A 13,725-nucleotide genomic window follows, 5' to 3' on the forward strand; every position below is an offset into this window, starting at 1 on the left:
GACACCAGCCGTACACACCCTGATGAAGGCTTCAGCCCACACCAGCACCGTGGTTGCAATGCCTGCGCTTTGCCAAGCGTCCCTTGCTGACAAGGAAGATCGTGTTTCAAGGACCAGATTAGGCTAGAAGATTAAATTGTGGTAGCAGCTGCTACTCAAGGGAACAAGGAATAAAATCATTAATTACGGGGACAAAGAAACAAGACACTCTTTCTAGCGTTAGGCTTGCAATGCAGCCAGTTCAGAAAGGCACAGGCAGCCTAACTTGGGAGATGGAAGAAAATTCATCACAGCCCTCTGACCTCTGCAGCACCCTTCAGCATGAAAAGGAAACACTTCAATTGTCTGTATCAGGATCCTGCAGGAACTCTCTGCCTCTTATTTGGAGGGCTTCCTGACTGGGGTATGTCCAGTCACCCCCAATCCTCCCTCCTCACACAAAATACTGAATCTAGAATTATAAACCTCTTAGGAACCCCAGCAAGGGGGTCCCAGTTTCTGAAGTGAAGTGATACTCTCAGATATCCCAAAAACTGGGACTCCAAGAAAACCAACAACTATTAAAAGGATTAGCTATACCTTATCCTACACTAGATGAGAATGTGGAGGTGGGCCAAGGCAAGTACATCAGCCAGTAAAGCCAGCAAAATATGTGAAATGGGGTAGGCAGAAACGTACGAGTAACACTGAGGGGTGCTTACATCACCAGCTTACAGGTCAGAGGATCGCTCTCCCTGGACGGGACAAAGGGTGGCACACACACTTCAAAAAACTTGGGACGTTGTACCATGAGTAGCTAGCTCTACACCTTCACATGCTCAGGATCATTCTAGTCTAGGACTTATTCAGTATCAAGTACAATACAGCCATTGCCATCTACTTTTAAAATAGTTTATTTCTGGTCTTAAAATATACATCAGTTTGAAAATCTCAGAAAAAAACACATTAGTTACAGATTAACAGTCTGGAGTTGGGACACTGGAACTCAGATGGGCTCAAGGCCCCAGAGCCAATACTGCTGGAGGTGGGCAGGAGTGCACAGAACACAATGCCCACAGGGCAAGACAGGGCTCTGCTGCTGCTTCAGGCCACCACTCCCCCTCAACCTCTGCCAGCATCCTAATGCTGCAAAGCACAAGTGTCTGTTGAGGTGGTGGGCATACCTTTGCCACCCCTCCACTTCATTGTTTTGCTTTTCAGTCTACCTTGACCAAAAGCAGAGCGAAGCCAGCTCTGTTCAGCATCATCAGCACCAGCTGCCTCAGTGAAAGAGTTTTGTCCACTGACCAGCATGCCAGGATTCAGGGGAGATGGGGCTGAGCCCTGAGGGGCAATGCCACCCTCACTGCAGGCCACCAGCAGCCTCAGAGCCAGAGCAGCTCGCTCAGTGAGCAGCCAACCCCAGGTGACATCTGTGAGGCAGCGTCTGGCAGCTGCTGCAGATGCAAACCCTCAGCAGTGCTGCAGAAGAACAAAAGAAATGCAGCAGTGGAGTGGCTGATGGCAGCGAACACAAGGACAACCCCCTGCCCCTCCACAACTGGAACAGGGGAGATAAACACTCTGCAGGCTCAGAGGAAGTTCCCATTCTCAGCCTGTCTGCACAGCGAAACACTGCAGTGAAATACTGAGTCCCACCTCCCTACCAGAGGGTGGCATCCAACTTCTACAACTGTTCCAGGTGGGAAACAAGGTGAGCGTGTAGGCAGCAGCTCTGCCCAGGGTCCATAAAACAACCTACACAGCTTGCCAGAAAGGCCTGCAGCTCCCCTTCACTGGCCCTGGAGCCTCCAGGCTCAAGCTGAAGCCCTGGCTGGCCCCAGCTACAAGCTGCAAGCCCTTTACAGAGACAGGGGTTTGGGGAGGGGAGCAGGCCTCCCAGACAGCTGTTGGCTGCAAATCTTGATGTAAGCATATGAACAGATACTCCCTCCTCGAGAGAAGGATGCTCTCCTCCAGCCCAATGAAGAGCCTGCATGGTGTAGGGTGGGAGGACAACACAAACCCAACTCAAAAACCAGACGGCATGCTGAGGGCAGGGTTTCAAGGGGGTATGGTGAAGGGAACTGGGCTGTTCTCTGCCCTGCACTCCCATGGAAGCCAAGAAACACCAGACAGACAAGAGCACAGGACAAAATTAAAACAGGAGGCCTGGGCTTTGTAAGCCCTCAAAAAAATATCTACATCTACAGACCTCTCCCCTTCCCTCCCCCCCAACAAGACACTGAGCACACAAGACTGAGAAGAAAAATCACACAATATCACACTACTCTAGGAAAAACACACAGAGAGCCCTACCCAGGAAGGGAGGCCCCAGAGAGGCACCGGAGCCTGAAGGCCCCCAGAGAAGGGGGCATGCAAGGAGACCCTGGTGAAGGGCTGCTGCCGAGCCATGAGGTAGTGCATCTGCAGGGAGCAGCTCCTCAGCATGCTGCCCTCGCATCCCTGCTGGCCCTGCACCAAGCCCTTCCCAGAAAAGCCCGGTAGCATCCTTCACGCCTTGCTTGCCTGGGGCAAAACTTTGTTCTTAAATCTGGAGGGGTTTCTGCAGGCTGGAGGCCAGGATCAGAGGGAAGCGCAGCTCTGATAGCTGAGACTCCTCAACACACCCTCAGTGCAGGCATCAGACCGGCTGCCAACAGCTGTGTCTGTTTATGTGTGGTGGGGGAAAGAAAAAAACAATACACCCCAAAACCAAAGGCTTGGAAAGAAGAAAGAAGCCCACCCAAGAGCAAAGCATCAGCACCGTTCAAACAAAACAACAGCACAGAGAACAGGGGAAGAGGTGTGAGGGAGGAGACACACAAATAGAAACCCCAGCGCCCACCAGGCACTGCCTCCCCGAACCACCTCAGCAGGCAGCACCCTTGCCCCACACCACAGCACCAGCCCCTGTGCACTGCTTCAGTGGGGACCAGGTGCTGAGCCCAGCCCTGGAGACACACGACAGCCACCTGCAGAGGCAGATTCTGGAGACCCACCCAGTGGTGGCTGGGGACAACAAAACCCAGGAGGAAGATGAGACACCAGCAATCCCAGCTCATCCCCACGGCACACAGCCATCTGCTGGGAGAGTCCTCGTGCCCCACTCACAGCCGCTGGGGCTCCCAGGGAATCAGACACCACCACACAGGCACTCTGCCCTGTTGGCACAAGTTGAAAGAGAGCAGAGCAGCTGCAGGGAAGCAACACGAGAGCACCCAGGGCCTCAGGTACCTGAGTGGGAAGGGAGATGAGAGCAAAAAGAGGCACAGGCACCAAGACAAGGGGTACCAAGAACTAGCTCTTGTACAGGCACCAGTGTGAGGCTGTGAAGAGAGCTGCGAGTGTGTCGAGGCAGTGGGTGTGCTTCTGCACACTGCGTGTGCTTGTACTGAGGGTCTGAGGTGCCAGGGAAGGGAGATCCCAGCTCTTCCAGGTAGCAAAAGAAGAGAATAAATATAAATCTCAGAGATTTCCCCTGGGAGGAGGGTACTAAGGGAGGCTTCTCCCTCAGGTGGACTGATGGGGGCACCCCACAGCTCCGCTAAGCGTGGCTGCTTCTTGCTCTGCTTCAGCTGAGAAGGTTGCCCTGTTCCTGGGCTTGTGTCAGACTGTCTTTGCGATGTAAGTGGTGCACCCCCATCCTCTTGGGGCTACGGTGCGGCCGACTGAAAGGAGGCTTGACCCTGCCTTCTCTGCTTTCCTCTTGGACACCTCCTTGGCTGCTCTCCCCGTTTCCCTGGAGCAGCATTTCTATCTCCTCAGCTGGGCTCTCAGGCATGCCAAGGTCTACATAGTCCTTGTGCTTCTCTGTTGAGGGGCTTTCAGGCTCAGCAGTGCCTCCACCGCTTTCAAGCAACAGCTTCTGGGCTTCATCCTGTGAGAAATCTGTACCATAGTCTGAGGAGAAATGGCTCCTGCGGGCTCTGGACTCGGTGCTGTCTGTGTCCACACTTGAGTCCCGGCTCACGGTCCAGCTGCAGCTCTGTGCAGACTCCTCACCATCCGAGTAAGCTGAGGCTGCCCTACCCAGCTCCTGCATGGAGCGGCTGAACCTCTTCTGGAGCTCGGGGGCTGTATCACGGCTGAAAGCCGTGCGGTTCATCAGCACTCGCTCTGAGGTGGGGGGTGCCTTATCCACAAACATACGCTGCCAGTTAGCCAGCAGGTCCTCCTCAGAGCTGGCAGAGCTTGCAAAGGCGCTCGGGATTTGGGGAGGGCTGCTGAATGGGCTGCTCTGGGAAGAGCCGTGAGCCCTGGCTGCTTTGGGGGACTGCTGACAGGAACAGCTGGAGGCTGAACGGTGCCCTTCTGAAGCAGGGCTGCTGGGGAGTGTCTGGTGCCTGTCATAGCTCTCATCTTCGCTCTGTACCAGGCTGAGGGAAATGGCCTGGCGCGTAGCATATGTACAGTTGGGCAGGGGGCTGTTCTTTGGGATCCTTACCTTGTCCTCAGAGAATTCAATCACTTTGCGCCCTGGGTACATAGGATGGGGAGGTGAGGGAGTAGGGTATGGGCTTAGCTTCTCAAAGGCAGGCACCTCCTCAGGCACACCTTCCACACTACTCTGTGGCTTGCAGCCACCATTCTGCTGTTTCCCCCCATCTCCTCCCTCCTTCCCCATCTGCCCTGCACTGTTGCAGGCATCAGGAAGGGCTCCGCTCATGTCCACATGCACAAAGACATCCTCAGCCATGGGACAGCTGCCACTGCTAGACTTGGCTGAATTCAGAACCAGAGATTCTGGTTTCTCCAAGACTCTGGCGATAACTGAGGTGGGCACAACATCAGATGGAGCCAGGGTGTGGGCTGCCTCTTGGCCAGGGCCTGCAGACTCTTGCGTGCTGTGCAAATGCTTATTCACCATGTCCTGCAGCTCACAGGGAAGCTAGGGAGAAGGAAAAGGACATTAAAAGGGGGCAGCCATGCAAGCAATTTAGTTTCATGAAATCTGCCTTTTCCAACCAACCTGCATGTGTATTTTGTAGTCATTATCTTGACTCTAACATTCACCTACCTTGCCTTCAGAAGGGTATCTTTTTTCAAAGCAAACCTGCCCCATGAGTGACTAACAAGGCTCTCTAGCTGTCATAGGAGTCATGCTTCTAGGCCATGGTTCACAGGCCCCATGTGGCAAAGCAAACAGGTAAAGACAGCACATGGGCTCAGTCCCACATGCCTGTGAGTATAGAGATAAGGCCCAGCCAGCACATGCTAGGAAGGGGTCTATTGATCTGTGGAAAATCAGCTGGTGGTTGCACTGAAGTGACTCTACAGCCCCCACTGCTGAGATCCACAGTGCTCCCTGAATGCATAATTGCAGCCATGCTGCCTTGGCAGCCTGCCCACAGACCAGGATCGATGCCTTCCTGTGTTCCTACCAACTCCAACACATCACCCCGCTTCCTCACTCTCTCCATTTCAAAGAGACAAACACAGGGCTTATGACCAAAGTTGTTGGACTGGGGTCTCACCAGGGGGTAAGCACTACCCCTAGTCCTGCAAATGGGCACTACTGCTTTCCCCATTACCCTGCCAAGCTGCCCTCACCTGGGTCACCACAGGCAAGTGAAGTATGAAGTGGAGAGCAGAGGTCCCCAAGCCACTCAGTGGCACAGTGAGGTCTGTCCCATCACAGCCAGAAGGAAACTGCACGCACATCTGGGTGTGCAGGGCACACTGCATAACAACAACTGGCTGTGAGGCAGGCTGTCTGCATAGCTGCTCAGAACCAAACTCCCTCCAGTGGCAGCCATGTGGAACACAGTGCTCTGGGGGGCAGAATTCAAAGCTCCAGAGAGGCGGGACAGCTGGGAGAGAGGTTACCCCAGCAGTAACTGATACACTGACCTCAAGAGTGCTAATTTCAGACACAATGGGGGAGGGTGACATAGTGGTCACCTGCTAAGTTAAAAAAGACAAGCATGTAGTTTTGCTGAGATGAACATAAGAAGGGACAGAGACTAGAGGTATGGTGAAGAGAGAGCTGGGCTAAGGGCCTGGACAATACTTTCAACCAAAGAACTGATACTACTAATGTGAAAGAAGATGAGAGCAGGATGAGCTGAACTGCCCCCACCCTCATCCCTCCCCACAAGGGGCAGTGAGTTGGTACCAGCTCCTCCTGCTCAGAAGGCCTAGAAAACCCTGAATGCTGCCTCACACATTTCTCCTCAGAGTAGTAAGTGACATCAGGTCAGACTACTGCTGCTTCTTATGAGGCAGTATGGCCCTTCCATGTGGCCAGGTGAGGAAGGAAAAAGGATGGCGCAGAGTAGAGAGAGGTCTGTCCTCCTGCCAGCTACCAGCACACACCCAGCAGACTATCAAGTTCAAGGTTATTGTGCTTTTTATAACAGCTCCTGGCTGAACTGTGAAATGGAGCTGTCATGAAAGGGGAGCTGGGAGAAACTCTGTGCTGCATTCTCAGTGGGAGTGGGAACAGGAACCTCACCCCACCTCTGAGACTAAAGGATGAGAGGCCAGCAGCCCTGTGGAGAAAGCAAAATGCAGTCAAAGCCCATGAGCCCTTCTTCCCCACCTCAGCAGGATTACTACTCACATCAGCAAACTTGTGGTTCCTGAAGTGAGACTTGTTACACTTGAGCAGCTGTACTGCGAGGTTACAGTCCTGTCGATAGCGTTCCTGCAAGAGAGGGCACAGGTGTGCAACACTGTCAGACTTGCCCAAACTCTTACCCAAAAAGGCACCAACTGACCAGATACTGCTTGAACAGAAGCCAGAAGAGGCATCTGATGAATCGTTCATGAGGGCACTGCCATTCCCTCCTCCCTGTACTTTTATGTATTTTCTTTCAACTCAGCCACGGTGTCCCTTTCAACTCAAGTCCTTGTTCCTGGCATATCCACTGTCAGTGTATCAAGCCCCACTCCCTCTGGGGATTTTAACCATCCCCAAAAATCCCACCTTTTCTCTCCCATCCCATAGCTCAGCTATATCTCATGATGCAGACAGACTGGAAGGAGTTGAGAGCAGTTAATAGAGTCAAGCACTGGATCCAGGAACTTCTATATTAATGGTGTAGAAAAGGCTCCCTCCTAGCTCTGGAGTGAATGACCCCTCCTTAGGTACAGCCCAGACTCAAGTCAAACCCTAAGCTTAAAAGAGCAAATACATCAAAATTGAAGATCCGTTCTTCCCTGTTCAACCCCTCAGACCCTCTTCTGTTTGTCTGTCCCTGCTATCCTGTACAGCTCCTGCACTTCCATACACACTGGAGTCATTCAAGTGCTCCTTTACATTAATGACTTTGAACAAAAGGAAAAGCCCACACCTCACAGACTTTCACAGTCATTTGCAGACTGACACTTACATTGAGTTCCTCCAGCTTATTGATGGTGGTTTTGGCATCAAGCAATTTATTAGTGAGCTCTACAATCTCCCAGTCCAGCGTCTTGCGGTCCATTTCTGCCTTTTTAATCTGGGATGCAAGAATACCAGGTTTAAAACTCTCAAGCACAGAACCTGGCTTTATCACCCACCTCAGCCCAAGCATAGCACAATGACATGTTCAGCTGGGATACAAAAAACTTCCAGACAGACAGACAGACAGACAGACAAGGGACACAACCCTCTTCAAAGGAAGGTGATTCCAAAAGCCAAATGGGACCAGCCACTCTGCTAGCTACAGAGACAACAGGTTGAGTCTGAACCTCCTTGATGCAGTATCTCTTCTTGCAGCACCGGCATGTTTCCTCTCTGCCCCTGGTCCCCATGGTGCCCCACAAAAAGCTAGTGGTCTTGAGCGATCAATCCCAATCTGCCACTGATAGCAAAGACCTCTGAGATTGTGATACTCAGCCCTCCTTCCTGGGGAAACCGAAACAGGAGTACTGCTTGAAAATAGCGGTCAATACTGAATGGACTAAAGGGGGAAGACACTATCTTGCAAGAGTTTAGCCTTGCTCTAGTAAGTAAGAGGACCTGTCGCTTCATTTGAAGTTCAGCTAATGTCCTCTGTAAAGAAGGCAACCTTGCCTCTTCAGACTCTCTAACAGTTCAGGTACAGGGACAGCAGCTCAGAACAACCAAGCTGTCGCTGTCTCAAGAAGTTCTTCCAAACTGCTCAAGGGTGTTGTGAGGCTGTGACCAGCAGGGCCAGCTGTGCATCTCAGGTAGAGCACAGCAACAGGCAAGTGGATAGGGGAGCCAGTACTTCACCAGTATGCAGTCTCTTCAGGCACCAGCACAATGAATAATCGGTAGTAAATATTAACCCAAGAAATTCAAGTTCTAGAACCAAAAAATCTCATCCTGGGCTACACAGAGGCAATCAGCACTTCAGCTATTTGACTTGCCTGCTCACAGCTCAGAAGGGGAAGGAAAGGGAGCAAACAAGGCTCACAGCCATCCACACCTTATGCAGTGCTGCAACTTATGGGCACCACTTCCCAACATGTCATGCTCCAGCTGGCTCAGAGTCAAGCACGCTTAAGACGAAGCCCTGCAAGCTAGGACCTGCTGCATCTGCGAGCAGCTGCTGAATACCAGGTGAGCCCTTGGCTGGACAAGGGCTAGGGCCCCTCCATCTGAGATGGTGTATGTGGGATTGACAACGAGACCAACAGGCTGAGACACGTAAAGAGGAAAAAGGAAAAACACACAAACGAAAAGACGCAACTGCAAAAATCCAGCTTTGGCTGAGAGAGGCCTGAGAGGTGAGTGCGCCCAGAGTGTGCCAGCGGCAGCGTGGGGAGGAGAAAGAGAAAGAGAGGGGGAGGGAGAGAAAAGAAACAGCCATGAGTGTTATGAATGCACACAACAGACATACACGCACATTGGCTCTGCTCTGACTGCCCCGTCCTCCCAGGATGACCACCCCAAGACTAGATGACACATCCCTGGCACTTTGAAAGGGACCGAAGCAACATGACGGAACACCATGCAATTATGTTGTGAGGAACCAAAGCTCTCATGCATGACCACTTACGGGTTCAGTAAATCAAGAAAACCACTCATGATACCAGCCAGAATGGGGAGTAGATGATCATGGCCAGAATCTCACCCCTCACTCACTGCCACATCTGCTGGGTAAAGACAGGGCCCCTTCCCCCATCTCCTCCTAACACACACTGGTCTCTTCCACCTCATCTCTCTAGTGACTTAATAGGGCACTCACCAGGGCATGCAGCTTCTCCTCCAGGTCTTGGTTGGTTCTCTGGGAAGCAGTGTAGCTGTTCTGCAACCTATAGAAACAAGTTTGTATGCTTGGGAATGGATCTCGGGCACCTATTCAAGTTGGCTTCATAGGTGCCAAGAAAACCACCAACTCCAGAACTCAGAAAATCTGCTACTAAGACAACCAGGCACATTAACCATGCCTCACCTCTGACACATGATGGCTTTCAGACCCCAAGTTACTGGAGGCAAGATGAGGCTGGTGGGGTGAAAGGATCCTGCAGGAGGGGATGTAGATTACTTTGGAAGACTCCTCTGAGCTATGTCACATCTAATCACATTACCAGTGACTGGCACTGATTTTTAACTAAGGTACTTTCCAGGTAAAGCAAGGATGTATTTTCTTGCAGCCACCAGTGGCTTTTTTTGCACACATGCTTACACCCAACAGATGAAGAATTCCCTGTCATCAGCCTTTCATGCTGGCAGCATTCCTACATTGTACCTGGGAAGAAATAATGGCTGCAGAGCCTTTATCTCCCCTAGAGTCTGGAGGTGCACCTTTTCCAGCACACCTTTGATTTGCACAACAGGGCACAACCTGCTCATGCCAGGTGAGGGAGTCTTTGGTGTGAGGGTTCTTTCTAACTCTACCCCTCTCATTTTCTTTGTCATACCTACGGAATTTGTCCTTGAACTTCTCCAGCTCCTCACGGTTCTGGCCCAGTTCCATCTCAAGGTAGTCCTGACCTGACTCCAGTTCCCTCTCCATTGCCTCCATTTTGTTAGTCACGTATGTCAGCCGTCGACGAAGCTCCTCATTCTCATGCTGCAGTAGCCTGGGGCAGGAACCAGGAGCAAGGTACCACTGAGTGTACAAGGAGTATTCCACACCAGCACCCCCACCCCGCTGCCCTGCACTACGGCCAAAGAGCCCTCACAGGGGCCTCAGGAAGTTGGAAACTGAACACTCAGGAGACTCCCATGCATGAAGCAAGGGGTACATCTCTGTCAGGACAGACAGACAAACACTCTTAGAGCAGGGGCAAAGACATACATGCCAGCTGGCCAGCCATGGTTCCCAGTGCCCTCTCGGGTTACAGTGCTTGCATAAAGAAAGATGAGCGGCATAGCTCCAGTGTCCCTCACTGATGAATGAAAACCAATCAATAATTTATCCCAGTCCTGGTTGGATGAATAGAAAGGAAAAATCCTCTCTCCATCTCCGTTAAAGACTTCATCTACTTTCTTTCACACCCACCAACTCCTCTGCCTGTGCCTGCACTGGGGATCCACGTTCCCTCCTCCTCCAGTGGGAGGGACATGCAAGGCACAGGTTGGCAAGGCAAAGACCAAAGCTCTGCCCACACAGCCCCAAGAAGATTGAAGATCTGAGAGGAGCCTGCAGGGCCAGTCAGCTTCACTGTGGAGGTGGCACAAGCAGGATGTGAGGAATCAGCACCCACACAGTTGCAGTATGACAGGCATAAAGGGGGAGCAGGACACTTACTTCATCCTTTCTGCATCCGTCAAGGGTTCCTGCACAGGGAAGAAAACAGCTGTGAGATTCTTTTAGAAGAGGAGTTGGTCTCTTACACTGTCCTAAAAGGCAGTCCTGGTTGCTAGACCCTAGCTGTGACTCTTCCTCCCCTGCTCTGACAGTTCATACTAGGCAAGCTTAGAACTACAAGGATTTGTACACTGCTCAGCTGTCTGATACCAAAACACACTGTGTGTTCTGGTTCAGGGTAGAAGACTGGAAACCACCACACAAGTTAGGTAATTTTACCCTCCCATGGTGCATCTCAGCATCTCTTTGGTAACATCACTACCTTAGCAGGTCTTTCACCTTCCTCCATATCCACAGCTGGTGGGCAGCAGGAATCTCACAGGCCAACATACACAGGATTCACTAGTCACCACAGCAATCACTTGTGCAGCCCCTGAAGCCCCACAAAAATCACGAGCGAGAATAATTTGGGAGCTGAAAAATATGGCTACCAATTATATGATCCAGATTGTGCTGCAAAAAAAGGTTTCTTTCTGCAGACCTGAAACCAGCCACTGTAACTATTCTAGGATAGCAGAAGAAACACTAAAGGTCAGGAAAGCCTGTAAAAGATAATGTTATGGGCAAGATCCCCAAGAGATAGCTGGAGCAGAGCCCTGCAGAACAAGGAGACAGAGAGCAGTGACAAGAGCACACAGCTCAGCTATTCTGAACTCTCTGTGCTAACCCATGAGATGGCTGCTGCCTGCCAGGATGGATGGGAGATATTTAATTAGCACTAGAAACAACTTTTTTTTTTGTGAAAGCCAGGACTCTGATCATTCTCACAAAGTCCAGATTGCCCATAGATTATTTTTGGTGCTTGATACCAAATGCACTTCACAAACCCAAGTGCAGCCACACTTCACATAGTCTATTAATTGTCACAGTCAGCTCTGGGCTGAGAGACCATGTCAGACAGCCAAGAACGAGGCTGTTGAGCTGCTAACAATTCCTTAAGATACACCACCCCAGTTCTGGCCTTAAGACATCATGGGGCTGCTTTCTTCATTAATTCACACTTTAAAAGAATGGTCTTTAACACCTGCATACACCCTCCTGTTCTTAAGAGCAAAGCATGAATCCATTATTTTCTTACCTCCTGACTCCACCTGGCAATCAGTTAATTCACACAGAATTATCTAGCAAATGCCTCCCTTGCCCCCACAAATACACAAACAGCAGATGAGATAGTGACCAGGCAAAGGGGATAATGTGATTCTTATTAATACAAGGTAATGGCATTACTGCAAAGCAGGCTAGAGAAAAGAGGAGAAAGCTTAAAGGACCTGAAACAGCCATCATACAAAGATCAAATACCCTGAGGCAGCCAGGCACAGGGCACACACAAAGCACTAGGAACATCCCAGCACCTCCTGACAATGGAGCTGCCTGCCTCCTGCACACACCTACTACTCAGCAGCCTGAAGAGCCTCCAACCAGCAAACACCTGGGAAGTCTGCAGTGGGGAGAACAGCACCAGTTTCTACCTTCCTTAACTCCTGGGGCCAAAGGGAAGCTGGTTACTCCCAGGAAGATATACCCAACCTCTAGCACAGCCATGAGTGGCACCCACAAGAGAGCAACTTCTGGTGATTAAGTACCCACAACATGAGTTCTGGGGGCCTGCTCTCAGTCTCTGGCCCTGGCATTACAGACTAGATGAGATCCAGGTAAGGGTTTGGCCTTTGTGAGAGCCTTGCCTGCAAGCTGGTGACCCTGGCACCTACCTTGTTTAGTGCCAGGTTGAAGGAAGGGGAGGATCTAGATGGGGTAGGCCCCTCCTCCCGACTCCAGCATGTTGGAGTGGAGCAGGATCCTTTCTCTGGGTAGTTCGGCTCCACTGTACGCTTCTGCCCAAGCTTAACACACTGATGGTGTGGCTGTAATAGCTGTGAACAGGGACTGCTTTCATCCCTTCTGCCCTCTGCACTGCTTTTCCATGAAGACAGTGAATGCTGCTGCCCAGAGGATGTCCCTGCCAGCCCCAGGTCTGCCAGCTGCTGCAGCTCATACTGACACACATCTACTACCCTTCTCTCCAAGGAAAGGAGTTTTCCCTTACTGTCCTTCCTCCCAAGGACAGGTTTCTTTCTTAGTCTGGAAACTCTCTCAGCTTCCTCAGCATACTTTCTCTGGCCCGAAGCCATTCCCAGCCCCTCACTTTTCTTTTCTGCTTTTCTTCTGCTTGGGCAGGGGGATCTTTCAGTTGCATGCTTGGTTTTGACCCCTTTTAGGCGACCTTCCCCTTGGCCTTCTTGCACGGAGCTTCTAGGGAAAAGGGGAGAGCTCTGGTCTTGTTCTGCTCCCCTGGTCTCCCCCAGTGAGCACAAGCGGTTGGGACTCAGCACCCGCTGGGTAATCTCATCCAGGAATTTGGAGAACTGCAGTTTTTCCTCTGTGATCTTCTCCCTGTGCTTGACAGAGTCAGCAGGCCTGCTGCTGCTGCTTTGCTCCAGGGAGCGCTTCTCCCTAGGGCTGAGGCAGAGCTGAGGATCACTGTATTTGCGTGAGCCACGACCATGGCAAAGTGTCTCTACTGAGCGGGACTTGCATAAGCTCTCAGGGCATGAGCCAGTCATGTTGGTCTGCTTCAGGATCCCTTTGAGAGGCAGGTGTGTGGAGGAGACACGAAACTTCCTCGGTGTCAGGACTTCAGGAGGCTCTTTAAATATAAGTGAGCGTTCCAGGCTTCTGCTCTGGAAAGAGCAAGTGGGATGGTGTCTTTCATCTCCAGACACCAGAACTGTCTCCATGCTACGGCTCACAAATTTGCTGCGGTGCCCGCGACTGCGGTTTGGGCACCGCTTCCCACTTCGCTGCCCCATCTTCCCACCACGCTGAAGTGCTGGAGAGACAGTCTGGCTCTTGACGTTCAACTCTGCTCCGCACCCTGCCACTTCCTTCTCACTGCTGGACTCCAGGGACCACGATGAGGAGAAGTTCAGGTTGCAAACCTCAAACCCCTCTGCCTGCTCGAGCTGGCCTGCCTCGGTGTAACTAAACCCTATTTGCTGGTGCAATGGTGTTAAGCCCTTTGTCACCTGGCAAGTTG

General features: G+C 51.6%; 1 protein-coding gene across 7 annotated transcripts in view; it reads right to left on the bottom strand.

The window, feature by feature from the left end:
• Nucleotides 1–877: 877 nt before the first annotated feature.
• TJAP1 (tight junction associated protein 1) overlaps nt 878–13,725 on the bottom strand; it is a 40,252-nt gene continuing 27,404 nt past the window's right edge. For 4 of the 7 annotated variants that reach the window (XM_068185278.1, XM_068185279.1, XM_068185281.1 and 1 more), the window contains 6 exons: nt 10,632–10,660; nt 9,799–9,960; nt 9,123–9,189; nt 7,317–7,424; nt 6,545–6,628; nt 878–4,870 (listed from right to left, as the gene is read on the bottom strand). In XM_068185278.1, coding sequence (XP_068041379.1) covers nt 3,554–4,870; nt 6,545–6,628; nt 7,317–7,424; nt 9,123–9,189; nt 9,799–9,960; nt 10,632–10,660 — 1,767 coding nt within the window. In that variant the 3' untranslated portion in view covers nt 878–3,553. Of the gene's footprint in view, nt 4,871–5,670; nt 6,474–6,544; nt 6,629–7,316; nt 7,425–8,624; nt 8,760–9,122; nt 9,190–9,798; nt 9,961–10,631; nt 10,661–12,400; nt 13,724–13,725 lie in introns of those variants that run through there. The other 3 variants (XM_068185277.1, XM_068185283.1, XM_068185282.1) reach the window with 3 other exon arrangements.

Source organism: Anomalospiza imberbis, chromosome 3, assembly GCF_031753505.1.
Source record: "Anomalospiza imberbis isolate Cuckoo-Finch-1a 21T00152 chromosome 3, ASM3175350v1, whole genome shotgun sequence".
In the NCBI taxonomy this organism is placed as follows: Eukaryota; Metazoa; Chordata; class Aves; order Passeriformes; family Viduidae; genus Anomalospiza; species Anomalospiza imberbis.